This window comes from Pempheris klunzingeri, chromosome 18, assembly GCF_042242105.1.
Source record: "Pempheris klunzingeri isolate RE-2024b chromosome 18, fPemKlu1.hap1, whole genome shotgun sequence".
Lineage (NCBI taxonomy): Eukaryota > Metazoa > Chordata > Actinopteri > Acropomatiformes > Pempheridae > Pempheris > Pempheris klunzingeri.
Genome location: NC_092029.1, coordinates 18,586,804 through 18,607,753, shown reverse-complemented (window position 1 = coordinate 18,607,753; position 20,950 = coordinate 18,586,804). Strand labels below are relative to the sequence as shown.

Below are 20,950 nucleotides of genomic sequence, written 5' to 3'. Positions count from 1 at the left end.
GTTTCCATCAAGAATGGCAAAAATCGTAACACTTTTGTTCACACTATAAACACTTTTGTAAAAAGTTAGACAATATGTCAACTGCAGGCTTCACACGCTGTCACGTTATCAGTTAAAATGGGGATGGTGTATGTTTTACAAATCAGTTTGTTTTAACAATACTGAGACCCACTGTGTCATTTGAAGATGCACACTGCAAAATCTATGCAGATAGAGTGGAGATGTGCGTATTGATTTCATGCCACCTTGGTATTTTTGTATTTTTAAATGACAAAAATGTTTATTTTGATACATTTTGTGGTTTCATTTCATACACTTACAAGTTGTGTATTTTGAATCTTGTATCAAAATTGATTTTGTATTTTTGCCCATCTCTGCCTATGACACCTGTTGTTTCCAGATGGCCATAACCCCAAGGGGGAAAAGTGCCTGTGGCTCCGGCGAGGTCAAAAACAAAAGGTGAAGTCCAGTCTAAAAGGTGCCACCAAGTGTTGTGTTGTGTTGTGATTGTGTCATGACATCAACCAACTGCTGATCAAAGGCCAAAGGGCTCTGAAACTCCAACCTGTGTACAGTCTGCTTCACCAGCAGGAACATCACTAAGCACTCAGACAGTCTGTGGTTCCTATACACATCAGACGACAATAAACCATCAACAGCAGTGCTGAATCTGCAGCCAGAGTCACTGCTGCATCACAGCTCCACATAACCAGCCTTTAGACATTAGAATCAGTTTCCTTGTTATGTTAGCAACTACACTTCATCAGAAAAATGTTTTCAAGAGCATGCTATGGAACATGATTAGTCTCAAACACACCTACTGATAAAGTATTCCTTCTAATCCACTCCCTTTCATTACAGGGCTGCCAGAGCAACTCTGTTTTGTTGTTGCCTCTAGCCATGAAATGATCAAAAACCTCCAAGTCAAAAAGCTCTGTGAGGAGTGGTCTACCTGAGACGTGGCCTCTGTCAGGTATTTCCAAGACTATCTGATGTTTCATTGGATTTTATCAGATCACTCTGTGGGCCAACTCATCCCAAACCATCTCAATAGGGTTCAGGTTAGGTGATTGTAGAGGCCAGGTCATCTGACACAGCACTCCATTACTCTCCTTATTGGTCAAATAGCCCTTAAATAGCCTCGAGGTGTGTTTAAGGTCACAAGCCTGTTGAGAAACAGGCGCAAACCAGAGAGGACGGCATGTCACTGTAGAACGCTGTGGTTGCCATGCTGGTGCAGTATGCCTTGAATTTTGAATAAAACACCACCAGTGTCAACAGGAAAGCACCCCGACACCATCACACCTCCTCCTCCGTGCTTCACAGTGGGAACCACACATGTAGAAACCATCTTCTCACCTTTTCTGTTCCTCACAAAGACATGGTGGAACCAAAAATCTCAAATTTGGACTCATCACACCAAAGTACAGATTTCCACCAGTCCAATGTCCATTTCTTGTGTTTCTTGGCCAAAGCAATTCTCTTCTTCTTCTTGTGAATGGATGGATTCGTAGTGGATGCCTGCACTTCACCTCCACTTCACCTCTGTCCACTTCTTCTGCACCTTCAACTCTGCGCTTGCAACTAAACAGCCAGTTTAAAAGTAATTCTTTGAAAGCTTGGACATATTTAGACTTTTTCATCTTCAAGGTATGATTAAGGAGATGATAATACATTTCAAACAGGACAACCAACTTGGCCAGGAAAACCTGCCCTTAAGCATGAACATCAAATACCTGATAATGTAAAGCCTGCATTCCACACAGTCCTTGACCTCTAAGTTTCAGAGGAAGCTCCATCTGTCCTTCACCAAATTAGGCCCAGTCAGTCTCAGCTTCAGTAGACCCACCAACACTGGCATGTTTTGGAACAGTGTGGACGTCTTTATGCCTCATCTATCAATGCTTGTAAATAAATACAAGGACTACGTGACAAATGGTGCAGATGTGGAAAAGTCAGCCAGCTTATACAAGCACGTTATCAGCTAGAAGAAGGTCGATGAGAGAGTCCAAATTCTGAAGAGTGGTCTTTTCTAATTATAATCCAAAAGCATTTCATGCACTGAATGATCGATGCATCACCACTCACAGTACTCACAATACAGTCATCTGTTCTGGTCTCACATTGATCACCTGTTAATAGTTGGTTTTTGGAGACTGGTTAATCAACATTGCTAAAATTGCCAGTCAATCGCAGGGCCAACACATAGAGACAGACAACCACTCACCCTCACGGGCAATTCAGTCACCAATTACCCATAGAGAACCCATGCAAGCACCAGGTTCAGACCGCAAACCTGCTGGCAAGCAGATTTGAACCTGGATTTGCCAACAGGGCTAACCACCGCACCACTGTACTATCCAAATTCTTTTAAATGCATTTACCAAGCATATCAGCTATGACTCATGCTATGGCTCACTAATCCGCTCAGTAAAGTTGAGCAGGTCAATAATTGCAGCTCTATGTGACTCATAATTAAGTCTTTTCACAGCACAGTCAATGGCAGCCACCTTATCTTTTAACATTTGTTTGTGTAAATGTGGGCACTTGACACTGAAGGTTTATCAAACATAAAAAAGACAGTGTGTGCATATACACTTGGGGTGGCTGTGGCTAAGAGGTAGAGTGGGTCGTCCATGGGACAATGGGAAGGTTGGCTATCCCAGCTATGAGTCCGCATGTCGAAGTGTCCTTGGGCAAGACACTGAAACCCAACTTGCTCCTGAAGCTTCAGTGTGTGAAAGAATAGTCTCCTAGAATGATGTGTGAATAGGTGAATGAGGATGTGATGTAAAAGCACTTCGAGTAGTAAGGTGCTATACATATACAGACCATTTACCATATACAGACACACTCAGCCCGGTCCCTGTGAAAAATAAAACCATAGTCATCTGTCCACGGGGGACGTGTTTATGCAGGTTCGTTTTACTAGTGTTAGCCTTAGTTGGTGAGGTTGCCGTGATCCAACACATAAAGAAAGCATAATACTTGTGTGGCTGGCATTTTAATACTGTTTTCATCATCATAAAATCTAGGTTAGATTCGAGGTTAAACACACCTCACAGTCTTGAATGTGTAATGTAACAAAGCTTGTTCACATTAATTACTGACTATAATTAAACAATTACCAAATTACTGTATTAATCAAAAAAACTACACAGAAACTATTTTGATGATAAATTCATTTCGTCATTTTTCAATCAGAAATGCCAAACATTTGCACGTTCCAGCTTCTCAAATGTGAGGATTATATTCTTTTCTTTGTCATTAATGATGGTAAACTAAATGTCTTTGGATTCTCTTGGTCTGACAAAACGGGCAATCTGAATACGTCACCTTGTGCTGCGATGAAATCTAAAATTTTTCTCACACTATCTAAATAAAACAATCAATTAATTGAGGCATTAATGAAGCAGCAATCTGTAGGTATCTGCAGGTTTGTCACAAGTGTGTTTTACATGTTTGCACGTGAAAAATAACTCAACCCAAAGGAAGAATCAAACCTCAGCAGAAAATTCAAGTACAACTGAAGCAGTATAGCGTATTTGATGAATCTGATGTACTTCCATGATTCTTACTTTAGGGTTGTATCCACATGGTTGAATGTATTTATTGTAAACTGCTTCAGAAACATTCAAATACTTAAGGAAAAATGCTCAGATTCTTAAATATTCAATGGCAACATGTTATTAGGCAGATTCTTGTAATAGTCAGAAACTATAATCGTGTCAAAAACATGGTAGTTGGAATCAAAGGAATTACTCATCGACTGTTTTTGGTTTCAGGTAATGAGCACAACAAGTAAGCACAGTATCTTTCCTTAACCTGATTTCACCCAGTGCAGTGCTTTCTTGTGTGCAGTCAGTGACATGAGTCCCTTTGTGCAGACACTGCTGACTGCCGTCATCCCTCGCATTGTCACCAAACCTGTTTTTCCTTTACGCATATCTTGTCAAAAAAGTGGTGCTGCTTGCAGGACAACCTGAGATGAAAACCACACCTCAGTGACCAGTGTTTCTGCTGAATGGGACAAGGGGAAAAAGTAAGGGAAGGGCCTGCAGAGGAAGTAAGGGAGCTGGATGGACATTTCTTTGCCTATTGTCAGAGGGAGGGTGAGCTGATTTAGCCTATTGACTATGGTGAAATGTAGGGCACTAAGTTAAATGAGAAACAGACCTAACAATTGTTTAAGACTTACAATATACTTATGGTCCTGGTATTATTATAAAGTGCATGTAATGCATTATTAATACTGCATGAATTAGAAAGCAACTCAGTGCTACTACCCTTGCACAATTGCATATAATATTTATATATATTCTGTTCATATGTTTAATTATTATTTGATTATTTAAATCAAAAGCAGTCCACAGCCAGGCTGGCACCTCTATTAAAAGGAATTTAGTTGCAGCAGCTCTTTAAGCTAAATACTACATGTACATGCTGGTATCTAGCAGGTATAATGTTTACCACGTTCACTGCCTTAGTTTAGGGTGTTAACAGGGTGACGCTTTCTACTTAGTACGAACACAGTACAGCACAAAGGAGGATGGGAGTGTCTTCATGTTTGCAGGTGTTTGGTCATAAACCAAACAAAACTTTGACGAACAAAGTTATTACAATTCATCTTGCGGGGAACAAAACAGTCTCATCTAACTGTCATCAATGAAAACAACGAATGTTAACGTTGTGGTGGTAGTCCATAAAAAAATGTATGGGCACAATTATAGTGAAGCAATTGCTTGCACTGACATTAAATCTCAGGTACCCTCCAACAATGCTCATATAAATATGTATAAAGTAGTCACACAAGTAAAATCTGTGATGTAAACAGGTGTAAACAGTAAGTACTCAGGTAAGTAAGCAGGTTGACCCAGTGCAGCAGAATATGCATGCATGCACATACCAGTAATATAGTATAAGTATGGCAGCAGTGGAAGGTAGTGGCAATAATACAGTGGTAGTAGCAAATAGTGGGAGCTGTCATTGAGATATTTTATATAGGACCAAAGCGGTCGACTGGTTGACTGACTGCTATCCCCAGAGACACGCAGCTAGCGTGGCTTAAGGCGTCTTTATTGTCCCTAAACCAACAACATGACCTCAGGCATCTATGCTGTAATCATCATGTCAACGAACCAAACCATAACCAATAAGCGTTACTTCAAAATTGAGCAGCTGCTCCATGTGTTGAGTTTTTAGCATCTTAACTGCATGCCAACATCAAAAAAGGGTCAACCGTTGAATTTAAACAGCCTCACCATGCTTCTTTCTGCATGCACAAGCTTTCTGACGGCTGTCTACAGCTCCCTTTCCCGTGCTGGTCTCTGCATATGTGATTTGGCTCTGATTTCAATTCAGGTTAGGTGGTCAAAAAAAAAAAAACACGGGCTGGGAAAAGCCTAGCCATTAACACACTTGCACCTTGCACTGGAAACTTAAAATACAGACAAACAAAATACAGGATTGCACTTTCTGTGTTTAGAGGTGTTGGTGTAAGAGATGGAGCTATTGCTGAGTACAATGCCTGGTACTGGGATTCTTCATCTGTAAAACCATGAGTGGGAGGAAAGTTATCACAGACTGCAACAGCATCTACTAAAGAGAGATGTAAACAACCATGACGATGGTGTGAAGACATCTGTGGCATGTAGAACGGCCATAAGCCTGTAGCCAGTATTTAAATATCTGGACTACGAACAGTAGTTATTTGCACCACATTACACTTCACATAACAAGACTGCTTCCTTTCCTCTTAGTGCTCGGTTTCCCTCTGTCAATGGCCACAGTCTAGACATCAGCGATGCAATAGATACACCGATACACTGCTTTGCAGCCTTTCGGCTGTGCAATAAATCGAGCCGCTTTCCCTCTGACTCCTGAAGTTTCTCATGATGATAGATAGAGGACTGTTTCAGTCTTCTTAATCTTCCTCTCATCCCCCTGCTTCTCTACACGGCTGTGGCTCAGCTGTAGAGTGGGTCGTCCCTCAACCGCAAGGTCAGTGGTTCAATCCCCGGCTCCTATGGGTCAGCATGTCGAAGGGCAAGACACTGAACACCAACTTGCTCCTGAAGCAGCTTCAGTGTGTGAATGTGTGTGAAACCAACTTAGTTTCACACAGCAAAAAGGCATTTACAGCAATTTGCAGGCTAAAAACAAGGCTTACCTAGTCTGTTGCAGGTCAATTTTGGCCTTTTGTAGCTTAATAAAAATGACATCCATAGAAAGGTTTGGTCTCTTTTTGAACCGAAGCATCTGCAGATTAATTCCAGATCCAGAGTCCATTCCCTGATCAGGTTGTTCCCCATAGCAGTACCCCCTGCATTCGTAGTTAGGTTTAAGTTAGGTCGTGGTTAGGTGTAGCAGGATCGGCTGGCAGAGATGTGTATGAAATAGTGTATGTGAAAAAATTCATTTGGATCCCTGTATTGGAGTACCTTTAAGGTAAATGAGGAAGTAAGAATAGAGAATAATCATGTATTAGGGATGCACATTTTAAGCAAAAATACTATTGGATGGTCACTGAACTATTCAAAGATTATTCAAATATTGCCCCAATACATTTCCCACTGAAATCAAAGTAAATTACACCAAATTAATAACTTCAACTTGTTAACTGCTTTTTCAAACAATGACTGATGGAAAAAAAGACATTTCAATAAGACTAGTCACTGCTTTTTGCACCACAAAGTAAAGTAGTATGTGAGATTATAATCTTCCTCCTTCAAACTTCACCCTCTGACATGGTGCGGTCAGCGTGTTGGCATTTGCACCCAATTTTGTTTGCAGCAGCCTTTGAGAAAATGCCAACTTTTATTTTAAATTGAGAATACCGGAGCCCGAAGGCCAGTCATCGGCTTTATGGATTCAGTAATAAAAGCGATACAAGACAAATAATAAAAAAAGTCTGCAAGATGCCAAATGTGTAAAAATAACAAATATCCAAGACAAATTTAAGTGCTGACTTAACTTTGCACGACATTATCTTAGTGAAACTTTGGCAGTATCTCCCTGCCCGCCCATTTAAAAGCCAGAACATGAGACACCTCTCTGCTTCACTTCACAAAAGGTGTTAACAACAACATATGTTCATCACACACTGTTCACTTCCGATCGAAGGTGAGATACCCACAACTGTGAAACTGTTAAAATTCATCTTTGTCACTTTCCTCTGCGCACAGGCACACATCCAGTCACATCAGCAAAGGATAATGTACCTGTGAAAAAAGTTCTATTCCTCTAAACCCACTATTATCATTATGTAATCAGATCCGTCAACCGAATCCACGCAGAAAAGTAAAAACTGTTGTGCGGCTCTTGTTATTATGGCCTGGCCTTGTTCAGAAAAACTGGGCCATTGAGACTTGACTGTCAACTCACTCACAACACCACAACAACCACTTTCCTTGCTCTGCTTTCTCATTTGCCCTATCAGTTTCTTCCTGTACGTGATCTTTCTGTTTCTCTCATTCTTCCCCGTTACTTTTCTCCTTTCTTCCATTTCCTCCTCACCCTCACAAATTCTCACAGTCTGCTGCACAAGGCTTTTTTTTTTCTTTTCTTTTTTTCCAGGCGAGAATGTAGGCCATCACTCTGACAGCAGGAAGGCAGCGAGGAGTCGAAGCAGCGCCGCTCTTCTCTTCTTCACCGCATTCTGCTCGCTCACAGCAGCTGAAGACTGAGTACGCATGTATATATCTGTGTGTGTGTGTGTGTGTGTGTGTGTGTGTGTGTGTGTTGCTGCCTCACACTGACACAGAGTGCCAGAGCTGAGGCACAAACCACAGCATACAGCGGCCCGTGCTACACAGGCTACGCCGAGAGCCGACCTGCTTCAGCTTTGCAGAAACAAGAGTTGTTGCTCGTCCTATTGCGTATCATCAATGATGATCTCAAACACTCTGGAAAATAGTTTCTTGTAACTGCAAGCTCTGGTTTGTGATAGCACTGATTTGCCAGGGCTACATAAACCAAGGCCCTCGCACTGCCTGCGCAAAACTGCAGACATCGCACCTTGATTAAAGGAAAACTGCATCAAAAAAGATTGTTTCCCTTTCATATCTTTTGAATAAACAAAACCACAAGCTGCAAGTTAATGAAATCTAATCTCCATCTAGATTACTTTTTGCCTCACCTGCCAAAAAAATAATACCATTCAGACATGTGGCACAGATTTAAAATATTTCTAACCATTTCTAAAACATGTATGAAAAAGCAAGCACGCCGAGAGCACTGAGGCTGTTTAATGCCGAATCAGTGTTTTTCTTTAATTTGGTCAGTACATGGAAAGAGTGTGTACAGTGGCCAGCAGGAGCAAAGTCTGTGGTCAGGCAATTCTGCCAGGATGAGTAAAATTTAAATGCTATTTAAGAGAGCCTGAGCCAATATGTCAGCCAATATAAGCGTATCCTTACATTTGTTGGACGGTAAATAACAAGCAATTTAAGTTCAGAAATGCCTCAAATATATGTTCGAGGTCATTTAGAAACAGTGTCTCCGTTATATAGTTCATCCACTAGAGGGCAACCCCAAGTTCCAAGTTTTTTTAAGCTGTTAAAATGTCCCGCTCAGTGATCAAATTTGACTGATCTTTGTGCCATGTCAAAGTAAATTAATATTGGCCAATACACCATTATGAGATTTCTAACTTAAAACTCCAAATGAGTATTGGCATCAGTCAGGCTCTGCTGTCTTAATTGCACAGTATGCTGGCATTTGCTAATTAGCATTAAAGACAAAGTATACCTGAGGCTCTTACTAGGTATTGTTTGTAGGTATTTGGTCTCAAACTGCAACAATTATTTTCATTTCCGATTAATTTATTGATGATTTTCTCAATTAGTAGCTTACGTGTATGGTCTGTAAAATGTCAGACAATAGTGAAGAAGTCAATCAGTGTTTCCTAAAACCAAAGAGGATGTCCTCAAGTGTCTTGTTTTGTCAACAACCTAAAGATATTCAGTTTACTGCCATAGAGGAGTAAAGAAACCAGAAAATATACACATTTAAGAAGCTGGAATCAGAGACTTTCTTTTACTTGTTTTCATAGAAAACAAACAATTAATCAATTATCAAAATAGTTGGCAAATAATTTAATAGTCGATAACTAATCGATTCATCGTTGCAGCTATAATTTAGTCATAAGCCAACGTATTGAAAGAAGGAAAAACTTGACCACTAAAGTTATTCTAACTTATTACAAAGTAGTTATCCACTTAAAATAAATAACTCAATTGCCAAATTCCCATCAGTGCCTCCATTTTTCCGACCGTCTACAGTCATAGGGCAAACATTTCACTACAATGTCTCACTGTCCCACCTATGACAACGCAGTTTACTCTACATGTAGCATCCCAGTGTTGACAGTAATCTTAGATAGGATCTTAAAGACGAGAAGAGGACGACCAGCTCTCTGTGAGGATGGAGAGGGCATCAAACACCTCGCTGCTCACTGGAATTAATCACTCATCCAAAGGGTTGACACTAGTCACAGTAGCGGGATATGGCGCAATGCAATTTATTAAGATAAAGGCAAACATTAGCAAAAAGATTAAAGCGTGGAACAAGTGACAAAAAAAACAAAGTGCCAGATGTGGTTTTAGATGATTCAGGTTATGTCAAGTCTTGGTACTTAGTAGTATAACAGATATTAAACTTTCTGCCGCCATCACAGATTAACAGTTACATGACAACACTGACAACTGGAGACATTCAAGTGCAATCATCCCAAAAAGTAGCCACCCAGTGTGGCAGGTGAGCCTCGCTGCTTCGTCTGCCACCACAGATAGCATTCATCAGTATTCAGTATTTGCTGGGCGTTGGTAAAAGCATCAGAGTGACATTTTCACAGGTCGGTTGCAGGTGTCCTGTTGGGTTCAAACAGGAACAGCACGAACACCTACTGCAGGTCCAGCAGAAGAATGCTGTGACAGTGGCAGGCAGGCAGGCTGCAGCAGAGCTGAGTGCTAAAATGGCTGCTCATTCTCCATACAGACACAGAGCTTAGCTGGGAGGAGGAGGGCTCCCACTCCCAACAATTTAGCTCAAATGTGGCTCATCCTTAGGTAGGCTTAACAGCTCGTGTGTGGAGCTAATAAAATAAAAATACCATTACAATAGCACTGCTTGCAATAGAATAAATGTTAAACACATAGGATTAGACTCTGGGAGTCTTGTAATGCTCATCAATCACCAACAATGTCCTCCCTCATCTGCCTCCACATGTTCTTCTATATGAACAAACGCTCTCTTTTAGAGAGGTGAAGCTTACGGTGCTTTAATATGTCACCACGCTGTGACAAGATGTGGTTAAAAAGGTCTGCATCTCTTCTTTACATCCTAGTTGCATTTTTTTTGGGGGGGGGGGGAGAGAAAGCGCATCCATCATCCATATGATAATTTGCATTCATTGTTTAATCTGTCTTCTACGCCACAAAGCAAAATTAACGACACAGGGTTTTAGTCTGAAGTCTGAAGAAGCAATGAAACAACAGCCATGACTCGTTTCACTTTTTAGCACGGTGTTTTTGTCAGGTTGCACTCAGGCGGTCTCTCTGCTGCCCGTCCAGTTGCAAACTTTGAACTGAATGACTGAGGCCTACATTGAACTCTATATCCTGGCTCTTATCTGGGCTACATCTTAGCCTTGAGAGGCCCAGCTACAACGCTTTCACTTCGAGCCTGGCAAAGTCTGCAGCGTTAATACTACACAAACACACTGCTTGCTATCATCAAGCTTAGGTGAAGCAATGCAGCCGACGGAGACATGCATGAAGATCTTTACAATTTAACAAATTGAATAAACAATTCCATCTGCAGATCTGTCTTGACTTAAAGAAACTCATTTGCATTGAAACTGTTCCAGTTGCTTTAAATTTACTTGCATCTCAAGTCTCAACGCAGTCGATCAGGTCTTCACATGCACGTCCACCATCCACCCAACAGCTAAAACACTTTTCTGCACACAAACGCCACATCTCACTAATGTTCAAATGCCATTTATAATCAAATACTTGTTTAACTTGTTAACTTGATGTTGTTCCCAGAACACCATGATATAATAATATGATGATGTGATGTAAGCATTGTGACTTTACCCTAAGTATTTTACTTTCTCATGCAAGGAAATCTTAATCTGACTGAAGTGTCACTAGTTAGATTAAGCATTTCTAAGTGGGAAATGCTCATTTGTGGTGTAAACCATCATCTAGAACTTGTTTTAAAACACAGTGAGGCAAATTATTTACATTTCACTGTTGGTTTTCCCTACATCCTCTGATAAATCACTTCAAACCAGACATGCCCTGGAACATAATGAGTTGGTACTGAACGCTCCCATCCACTTATTAGAATTAGAAACACATTAATTCACTTGGTTGAAGCTGCAGATTCAATATTTTCACAATCAAACATATTCAAAACTTTAAAACTTGCATTTTAGAATTCTACACAAAAGCTTAAACACCTTTAAAACAAACCAGACAACCAATCAGCAGCAAATTTGCTCAATTTCTGTCCATTACATGAATGCTAATGAGTCCACACGTTCTTGATCTACTCTGAGCATCTTTTTTTAACACGTTACAGGAGCTCTGTGTGAAGGTTAAATCCCACCAGAGCCTCTTTGTGGTTGTTTTTTTTTAGCTGAACGTCTAGAGGTGAAGATGTCCTACAAGTTTTCGCGTTCAGGACGCGAAGCTGCGAGTCCGACGAGGAGCTGCGACCCCTCGAGGCCGACCGGACCGACTTACGTAAGGACAGCCTCGTATTTTTCTGTGCAGGTGGCGGAGGGGCAAAAAAAAAAAAAAACATGTCTCAGCGAGCACTGCACGTTATGTGTCCAGCTAGAAAAGATGGTGTCGGTGAAATGTAGCAACATTAAGGTGGAAAACTCAACAATGAGTCAGGCGTGTTTTGGAGGCCCTCGGTAAAGCTCCGCTGCAGCGGCCAGTTCAGACCACGGCTCGTCAGGATGACATGTTGTCATGCGTGTGTGTGTCTCCTGTCGCTTACCTGGTCTGTCGTCCGTCCGACTTGTAAATAAAGATCCTGCCAACCGTGTCTTGCTTTAGGTTGTCACGCTGGATGATTAGTTCCCACGCGCACGGCGGCGTATTTTGTGCGTAAAACGAGCCAGTTAGCTAACTTAGCTAACCAGCTTAACTTACTTGCTCAAAGGATAGTCAGATCTTGTCTTGACTTCTCTTCTTATCCGCCGTTACTTCGGATTGGTAATTCTGCGGACAGCTGTGGCGAACATGTCATAACCCGGGTAGGTTAGCTTGGAAACGGGGGGGCAAAAGTTGACTGTTAGCTGGCTCGCTAGCAGTTTCTCGCCAGCTTATGTTGACAAACAAGCCTGCGTAGTTAAAATCACACACGACTTGGAGCTAGCTAACGCCAGGCTGCCAGCACGGTTAGCTTAGCTAGCTAACCAGCTCGCCAAACCCAAACCTTGTTCCAAAAACCCCTTTTTTCGCGGTGTCCGACTTGTGTCCCATCGGCAGCTGCAATTCTTCAGTAAGTCCGAGAATCACTTGCGGGCGGGTTTCTGCGTTTCAATGACGGCGCACTCGCGTTTGCAAACCCAAGTTATCGCTTTGGTCTCTGCTCTCCGCCATTTCCAATCTCTCAACACAAACAAACAGGGGTGCTCGTGCGCACGGGGGCGCGTTCACGAGGAGGGCAGCGGGCAAGAAGCTACTGTGTTGATAGAGAGAGGAGCTGAGCGACTGCTGGAGGGGACACGTTTGCGTGGACACGACGCGGAACAGGCGCCGAGAGGGGGGTGATAGGAGCACACCACACGGAGCAAAGGGTGCAGGCTGTGATCTGATGGTGCACCGTTCAAACTACAGGCCTCCTGTCTGTGTGGGTGTGTGTGTGTGGGTGGGTGTGTGGGTGTGTGTGGATGCACAATCCAGTGTCTGGTACATAGTGATGCTGTCTGATGCTGTTGGGAACTTCATTGTCCACAGTGTGAGGTTTAGTCTTTGGCCTCACCGCACGGCATTAAGACATCTGATAAGACACAATCAGGGGCAACAAACCCTAGTTTTAAAAAGACATACAATCAGAGGACAAGACCTCCGTGTCCTCAATAGTAGTGACAGCATCAACTGTTCCTATATCTGTGGGGATAAGGGTCATAATTAGTATTGTTCTGTACTCTAAAACAGAATGTGATCTCAAAACAGCACGGAGATAAATCTAGCTTTTTGCTGATCTCCCAGAGGGAACGTTTGGTTGCTGCAGCAGCACAAGACATAAATAAGTGCAGATGCGTTTAATAAATAAGTGTAAGTGGATAAAAATGAATGAAATAGAAGCTATACACGAGCAATTACACTCAAAATACCCACAACTCGTCCTGTGCTCGAACTAATAGTGCAAAACGGTAACGCTTTATTTGGAGATCTACAATTTCCTGAAAATAGAGATGAGATGACAAAGGAAAGAGGTGCCGGTGCAACATGTACAGCTGTGAGGCGTTCAGCGTTCTTATTGCATCAGGCCCAAATATATTCAGAGAATATTTGTGTATGTGTATTATGGGACAGGCGTTGGTGCAGTTCCCGCTGGTTTCAAATGGAGGTTTGATAAACTGGTAAACAATGATTATGTGATGGCATTCATCAGTTTTCTGGCAACCTCTCAACCAGCTAGAAATCAATACGTTTTTCAATCAGATTTAGTATCAGCTTTACTAAGTGTGTGTGCACATGCAAGGAGTTAGACTCCTCGTCACACGACTAAAAAAGAAAAGAAAAAGAAAACTAGGACGACAAAGTTGAACAAAAGAAAACAAACATTTAACTACTATGTACTGATATTGGCATACGAGCGCATGTCTAAAAAAAGAATGTAATAGTGCGATGGTGCAGAATTCAAACTAGTGCCTGTTTATACATCCAGCAGATGCACAACAATATTAGCTTTCAATTAGAGTCTTCTGGGCACCTGACAAATGGGATGCTGATTCTCCTTCTTAGCTCCAGTTTGATCTCCTGGGAACAATATCCTGCTCTTAAGCTGCTAGACGCTTCACCATGTTCACAGCATGTGGTGGGTTTGTCAGAGCTTGTTCACTGCAAAAAAAACAACAACAAAAAAGTGCCTGTTGTGACAAGCAGCCTGTTGGAAACAAGGCTGATGGGAATTATGACACTGAAGCAAAATGGTAAATATTTAAAAACCAAACCGTGAGCTGAAAAACACTAAACTGCTCTGCAGAGGTGAGATGAACTGTAGAACTGGGTGATGATTCTCTATGAGTTGCAAAAGACTACTTTCACGTTCCACATACAGTAGCGTAGTCGTTTGAGCCACTGTCCATGTAAAATATTAACCAGTGCAGCTTTAATGTTAAGTGCAGCTTTAATGTCAGCCCTCATATGAAACAGTGTTTTGGAGACTTGTGTGGACTTTGCCCTATGAGACTATAGAGACTGTACACAGCACATTTCCTGCTGTTTACTGTTCCTTCACTCCCTGTTATACGTAGAGACCCGTGCAGCTGTTTCAAAGACAGAAAAGTTAGAAATATGTAATGTACTGTACATTTTCTTTATGATTTCTTTTACTTTTGTGTCCCGCCCACAAAGTGCCCAACCATCATGTTTTCACAAGGCACCAAACGCACAGTCGCAGCGGTCAAACATTTCATTGCTTTTCAGTCAGCAGCTTCAGGTTCCTCTGGGTTCACATTGACCCGGTCTCACCACACTGACTTCATCACCAAGTCGGCGAGACAGCGGCTCTTCTTCCTCAACGTGGACTCCAGGATACTCTGCAGCTTCTACAGGTGCACCATTGAGAGCATCCTGACTGGCTGCGTCACCTCCTGGTACGGCGGTTGCACCGCCCTCAACCATAAGGATCTACAGAGGGTGGTGAAGACCACACAGCACATCACCAGGATGATGCTGCCATCCATGGAGGACCTCTCCACCCAGCGGTGTAAGAGGAAGGCCACCAGTATCATCAAGGACTCTTACCACCCCAGCCACAAACTGTTCTGCCTGCTGCTGTCTGGCTGTCAGTACCGCAGCATCCGAGCCCGCAGCAGCAGGCTCAGAGACAGTTTCATCCCCCAGGCCATAAGACTTTTAAACTGCCCATAATCTGCACAAACAATTTTGCACTGCCTTATTTTGCACCTCTATTTATCTATTTAGCTGTACATTTTATTTTATTTTCTTATTATTTTTTTAGTTGTATATACCTTATTTATATTAGCCTACTTACTTACTTGCTGGTGTGTTTTTCTTTGATACTGTTAGCAGTGTTACCGGGAACCAGAGACACAAGAATTTCACTGCCAGTGACTGCTTCATGTAACTGCTGAGCATGTGACAGTAAAGTCTTTGAATCTTTGAATTACATTACAGGTTATTTTATTTGTCCTTAAATGTTAAATATCCGCAATTCATTGTTCCTCATGTACGTTGCTCTCTCAATATTGTGATGACATTACATGTAAGAATGAGAGCAGCATGCGGATGGGTTTGTCTTCAGGACATCTTTTGGGGGGGGGAGTAATTACATTCTGTGTAATTTGTTAATTGGTACTTACGTTCCCTTAAAGCTTGCAGGCTGACTTCAAAGTTCAAGGTTACCACTGACGAATGCTGCCTGGATTTGGATCCCTGGGAGTTCTGAGCAATGGAGCTCATTTATTACTGTTTTTTTTTGGGGGGGGGGGGGGGGTTATGGCTTTCTTTTTTCAAATGTAATAATTATTGGCAAGCACGTCATTAGAAAACACTTAACCCTTTAACGCCAAGTGTATCATATTTGATACACGCACCTCTACATCATCAGTGTGATAAGAATAAATTGCACAAAAATGCTGGATGTAGCAAAAATGATACAAATTAAAACTTTTTAAACTTAAATTTAGTTTTTTTTTTCTTGTAATTTGTCAGAAGGTTAAATAAACACTCCAGTTTCAATTATTTCATGGTTCAGGCATTAAAGGCTTAAAAAAAAGGAGGTGGAAGTTGAAGATGAGACACACATGGCATGCAGTCTTATTCTAAAAACATTTAGGTAATTCAGAGAAATGACTTTCTACAGACACAGTCAGCCAGTGTCAGACTGAGAGGGCAGTCTGCAGACATTTCTTACTGCCAGCTGCTGTGCAGAGCTCACACAATTAGGTAACTGATAGGAAATGAAACCTTTCCTAGTTCCAGTTTCTCACTTGTTAGGATTTGCTGCATTTCTCCGTGGTGCTGTCTTATGTGCTAGTTAAATTAATATTTTTTGTTTTAGACTGTCGGTTGGGACATTAGCTCGGGCTTGGAGGAATTGCAAAGGAGATTTCACTATTTTCTGAACATATATGTATATAATTATAAAAATATTCAGCAGATTAACTGACAATAAAGAATTGTTAGCTGCATTCCTACTTCTGTGTAAAATGAATAGTTTGGTATCATTCAGGTTCTACCACACCACTTAATGCTGTAAAAACTTCAGTTTTATGTGTTTCTCTTTGAGTCCTTCAAAACCTGAACTGCCTACAGGGCGGAAATAAATATTAAAGTCCACTTCCACCCAAAAATGTGTTGGTTTTTTTTCTTGTTACCTCACTCGGATCTTTCAGCTGTAATGTGCAGATTGATGTTAATCAACCACAATTTTGAAAATCAGTTGCCATTTTCCAGCAACATTCATGATTACTTCCAGCTTTGTGAGGACTGGCTGCTTTTCTTTGTCCTCTGTGACAGAAAAACAGAATATGTTTGGGTTTTAGACACTTTAGGACAAAAGAAGTGAGTCTCCAAGACAAGTAATTGATAATGGGAATAATCCATAAATGAATCCCTGCCCTCGTGCCGAGCCATAGACTAAAAAAGTCAATTCACAGAGTCACTGGTGACCACCACCAATGTCAGTTTTGGGACACTTTAGGAGTTAATTGCAAATGAATCAATAGCAAGTACTGGAAGTTGCCATTTACTTACGTAGCACATGTAGTTAGTGCTGCTTTCATGGTGAATAAAAGTTTATTTACAGGCTATTTACACAAAGACAAGAAAACACATACAAGTAAATATCAGATATTGTGCATTATATATTTCCCCTAAATGTTTGGTGTCTCAAATGTAAAGAGTTGAATAAAGTGGACTTTGTGTTTTATAATTATATCATCATCACCCCCCCCCCCCCCCCCCCCCCCCCCCCCCCCCCTTTACACAGAACAATGGAGGCAACAACAAAACCCCGACCTTGTGGATTATACGGAGAGAGGGAAAGGACGAGGACACATATTATTATCATTATTTATTATCTGCTGGGTCATGGCGGCAAGAGGTGACCGTCTTTTTATTTTAACCTTCAATGTACACAGACTCTTACGTTTTTGCATGATGCATGTTGATCTGTTGTGAATGTGTGTTTTGTCTTCCTAAAAAAGCTCACGGGGAGTCATTTAGGTAACAGAGGGAATTAGGTGAAATGGCAAGGTCAGCTGTGAAACCTAGCATGCTGGGACTGTGGTAAAGGTTAAACACGTCCACAATGAACAACAGTGAGTAACAACCGGTTGTTCTTACTAATCATTCAGTAATCAACACATCTTTTGGCACCGTGGTGTGAGTTTTTTTTTATTTTTTTTTTTTTATAAAATAGACAGCAGCTGACTTTGAGCCTACTTTAAGTAACCGAAAAGACATCCGACCTGTTTCACAGCATTCGGTTTTCTTTATATTAACAATTTCACAACTCCTGTTTCTAGACTAGCCGGAAAAAAACTCATCCAGCGATAGAGAGATGTGTTTCTGCCTGGTTTGTCCCAGAATGAGCTACATATGACCTGTGGCCGATGAAGTGATGGAAAGATCCTCAATCATGGCCACTTTCACTTATTTCTGAACAGAATAAAGGACAAAGTAGTTGAGGACAGATTGATCTTGGACGGTTCCAGTGGGAGATCACATTCTGATCTATCCTCTTGTTGCTCAGATATAGATGACAGACAATTTGCCTTTTCCTCTTTTTCTAAGCACTAAATCAGTGAATCATTGCAGCAGCTGTCCGCCGGTAGAGATATGCTTTAACATGCAATAGTCATGTAAACTTGAGATTGTTTAAATTTTGCACATTTAAACACAACAGGCTCTAATTAAGTTTATATATATAATTATAACACAATTCATAATTATTGCATTTAAGGGATTTTAACAAAAAGGAAAAAGATTTGGGGTAATGCAGTGCTGCAGACTGTCGTGATTTAAATCATAATCTTATGATTTATCTACTTAATGTGTTAACAACAAACCCTTTTACACTTCAGGAACACATGGCCCAGTCTTTTTATATCACTGAATTGCACTCATCTATTTACTTGTGTTACATACTGTTGAAAAATGAATTTCCTGCTTTTGCTTAATAATCTGTATATTATATTTTTATTTATACCTGTAGTTACTAGCACACATGTTCATAGCACTAATCTGTATATAGCATCCGTAAACACCCTTCTGTATATTCTGTACATACCCTTTATATATTTCTGCACTTGCTACAAATTGCACTTCTGGTTAGATGCCAAACTGCATTTCATTGCCTTGTACTGTACAGGTGTAATGACAATAAAGTTGAATCTAATCTAATCTAATAAGTGCAAAACAAATGTAGCCCGTGTTTTTTTTAACACCTGAACAAATTATTCCAGAAAAGAACTCCATATTTTCCCACTTTAATCTTGGAAATGACAGCTGTGTGGATGCACTGAGAAGATGAACACAACTTTCAGATTGTAAATGACATTAGATACTGAGATGCTTCAGTGGCGCCAACCTCACTGTTGTCATGCAATGTAGTGACGCATGGACGATGTCTCTAATGAAGTCATTTGAAGAGTTTGAATTTGCGCAGCAGCGGCTGGACAGTCTCTTTTGGGTACGGCTTCAGAGCCAAGCAGGTGGGGATGTTTTCTGGCTGTTCGATCCAAAGCTTGTGGGCCACACCGGCCTGTGATAGATTCTCTGACAGACTGGAGAGGGCAGCCTCATCTGGGGCCTAGAGGGGAAAAAAAAAAAAACACACACTCTTACAGTAAGCCAGTCTATTAAAGAAACATTTGTTGTTGATTTAGGAGCACAAATGTCATATGAAGTGGTGAAATTAAACAAATAAACAATAAGTCTACAAAAGCAATTGTTAAATTGCAATATAGTGAAATACAATTTTGTCCTACGTGACCACAGAATAGGGAGTTTATATAAAATTATAAGAGTCATCTCTCAAAATTTGTGTTTGGTTGCTTTAACATTAGTCAAACTACTAACCTACACCTTACATGGAGACATACCACACTCTATTCGAAATCTCCACATTTTAAAGTTTCTTTACTTATCAGCAGAAATAGAAACAAGCTACAAAACTACCCAGTAACTTATTAGATTCTTATGGAGTGACTGCTAAATTCGGCACTCATTAGACATGTCTTCATAGTAAAATCGAGGGCTTTTGAAATTTTAAATTCTTATGATCTTTTCGCACGTGTTTTTCCACAGCCAAGTTAGCTTAACAGTGAAAACAGCACGGAGGGAATACTAGCTAGTGCAAACTGGATAAAAACGGCACTTTATATAAATGTAATGATGCCGAATAATACAGCCAACCAGACCGGCTTATGCACATTATGTAGGGTTGTTGACAATTCAAGCAGCATTTAAGGAATATCTGAGTGAGGAATATTTGAATGGAGTTCGGCGTGTCGCGCTCACCCCGAGCACCACTTTATGCATGGAGTCCAGCTCCGCCAGGTACTGCTGCGTGTCCGGGTCTCCGTAGTGGAGGTGAATGGCTGCGGTGGCAGCGTGACAGGCCTGAGTTATAACGGCTCCCAGGGGCCAGGACAGCTTGTGAACCAGGTCGGACCGGACAACGACGTACTGGACCAACCGGCCAGGACACCCGGCTCCCGTGGCCGCCATGTTCAGCTGCACAGGAACCGATTGAGTGTTTGTTTATTTTCCGGTTCAGCCGCGGTGCAGTTGATTCTGAGCCGGTGCTAAAACGGTAGCGCCCTCTGCCGGTGAAGCCTGGAGGTGACACACAGAGCCGACCTACTTGTGCTTCAGGAACACTTTGTGCCCGGAATGCAGAATGCATTGTAAATAATTCATTTCTCCACAAGTGTCATTTATAATGTCATATATATGATCATGTATGTATGTATGCATATGTAATTTATTCTACTTGTACAATTACATAAGTGTGTGTGTGTGTGTATATATATATATATATATGTATATATGTGTATATATATGTATATATGTGTGTGTGTGTGTGTGTGTGTGTGTGTGTGTGTGTGTGTGTGTGACTGTACAGCCCCCAGATTAACCCAAATCACAAATTGCAGCCAATAAATAAAAAATTGTTAAACCAACCACTAGAGAAAAATACTGCTCTTTTAGGCAATGCTAATCCATCCATCCGTCCATCGTCTATACCTCCTATCCCAAACGGTCGGGGTGGGGGGGTGGGGTATTACATACTATGCAATAATATGGTAAAGGTAAGTAAAGTGCAAATACCTCATAACTGTACAGAAGTAAAGTACTTGTATAAATGTACTTAGTTAGATTCCACTACTGCAGTACTTTGATACTTTGAATACATTTTCCTGATTCTACTTCTACATTTATTTAAGTATCATGTTCACGTTTGCCTGTAATGTATTTTTACAGTGTGGCACTGGTACTTTTACTTGAGTAAAAAATCGGAATGCTTCCTCCACCTCTGCAAAATAGTGTCCAGGATGTGCGTCTATAAAGGAAAACACAGTTAGGACATGCAACAACCTTTTCACTTTACCCTGCACCATTTCCCTCTCCTCTTCCCCTTCCTCACGTCCTGCTTCATCATCAGCTTGTTTTGCCTCTCCTCTGGCTTTTTGGCAAACTAGACCACACCTGTGCCCGTGCTTTGG

General features: G+C 41.2%; 1 protein-coding gene across 1 annotated transcript; it reads right to left on the bottom strand.

Moving 5' to 3' along the window:
• Window positions 1-18,693: 18,693 nt before the first annotated feature.
• On the bottom strand, window positions 18,694-19,966 carry ptrhd1 (peptidyl-tRNA hydrolase domain containing 1). The gene is made up of 2 exons (XM_070849721.1): window positions 19,743-19,966; window positions 18,694-19,032 (listed from the first exon to the last, which is right to left on the bottom strand). Exons 1-2 carry the CDS (start codon window positions 19,950-19,952, stop codon window positions 18,862-18,864), a joined length of 381 nt encoding a protein of 126 aa, XP_070705822.1. The 5' UTR covers window positions 19,953-19,966; the 3' UTR covers window positions 18,694-18,861.
• Between the last annotated feature and the right edge of the window lie 984 nt (window positions 19,967-20,950).

Excerpts from the sequence above, each read along its gene's own strand:
- ptrhd1 (XM_070849721.1), bottom strand. The coding sequence starts at position 19,952 with ATGGCGGCCACGGGAGCCGGGTGTCCTGGCCGGTTGGTCCAGTACGTC. Across the intron at positions 19,033-19,742 it reads TGCATAAAGTGGTGCTCGGG|GCCCCAGATGAGGCTGCCCT; the intron begins GTGAGCGCGACA and ends TTTCCCCTCTAG.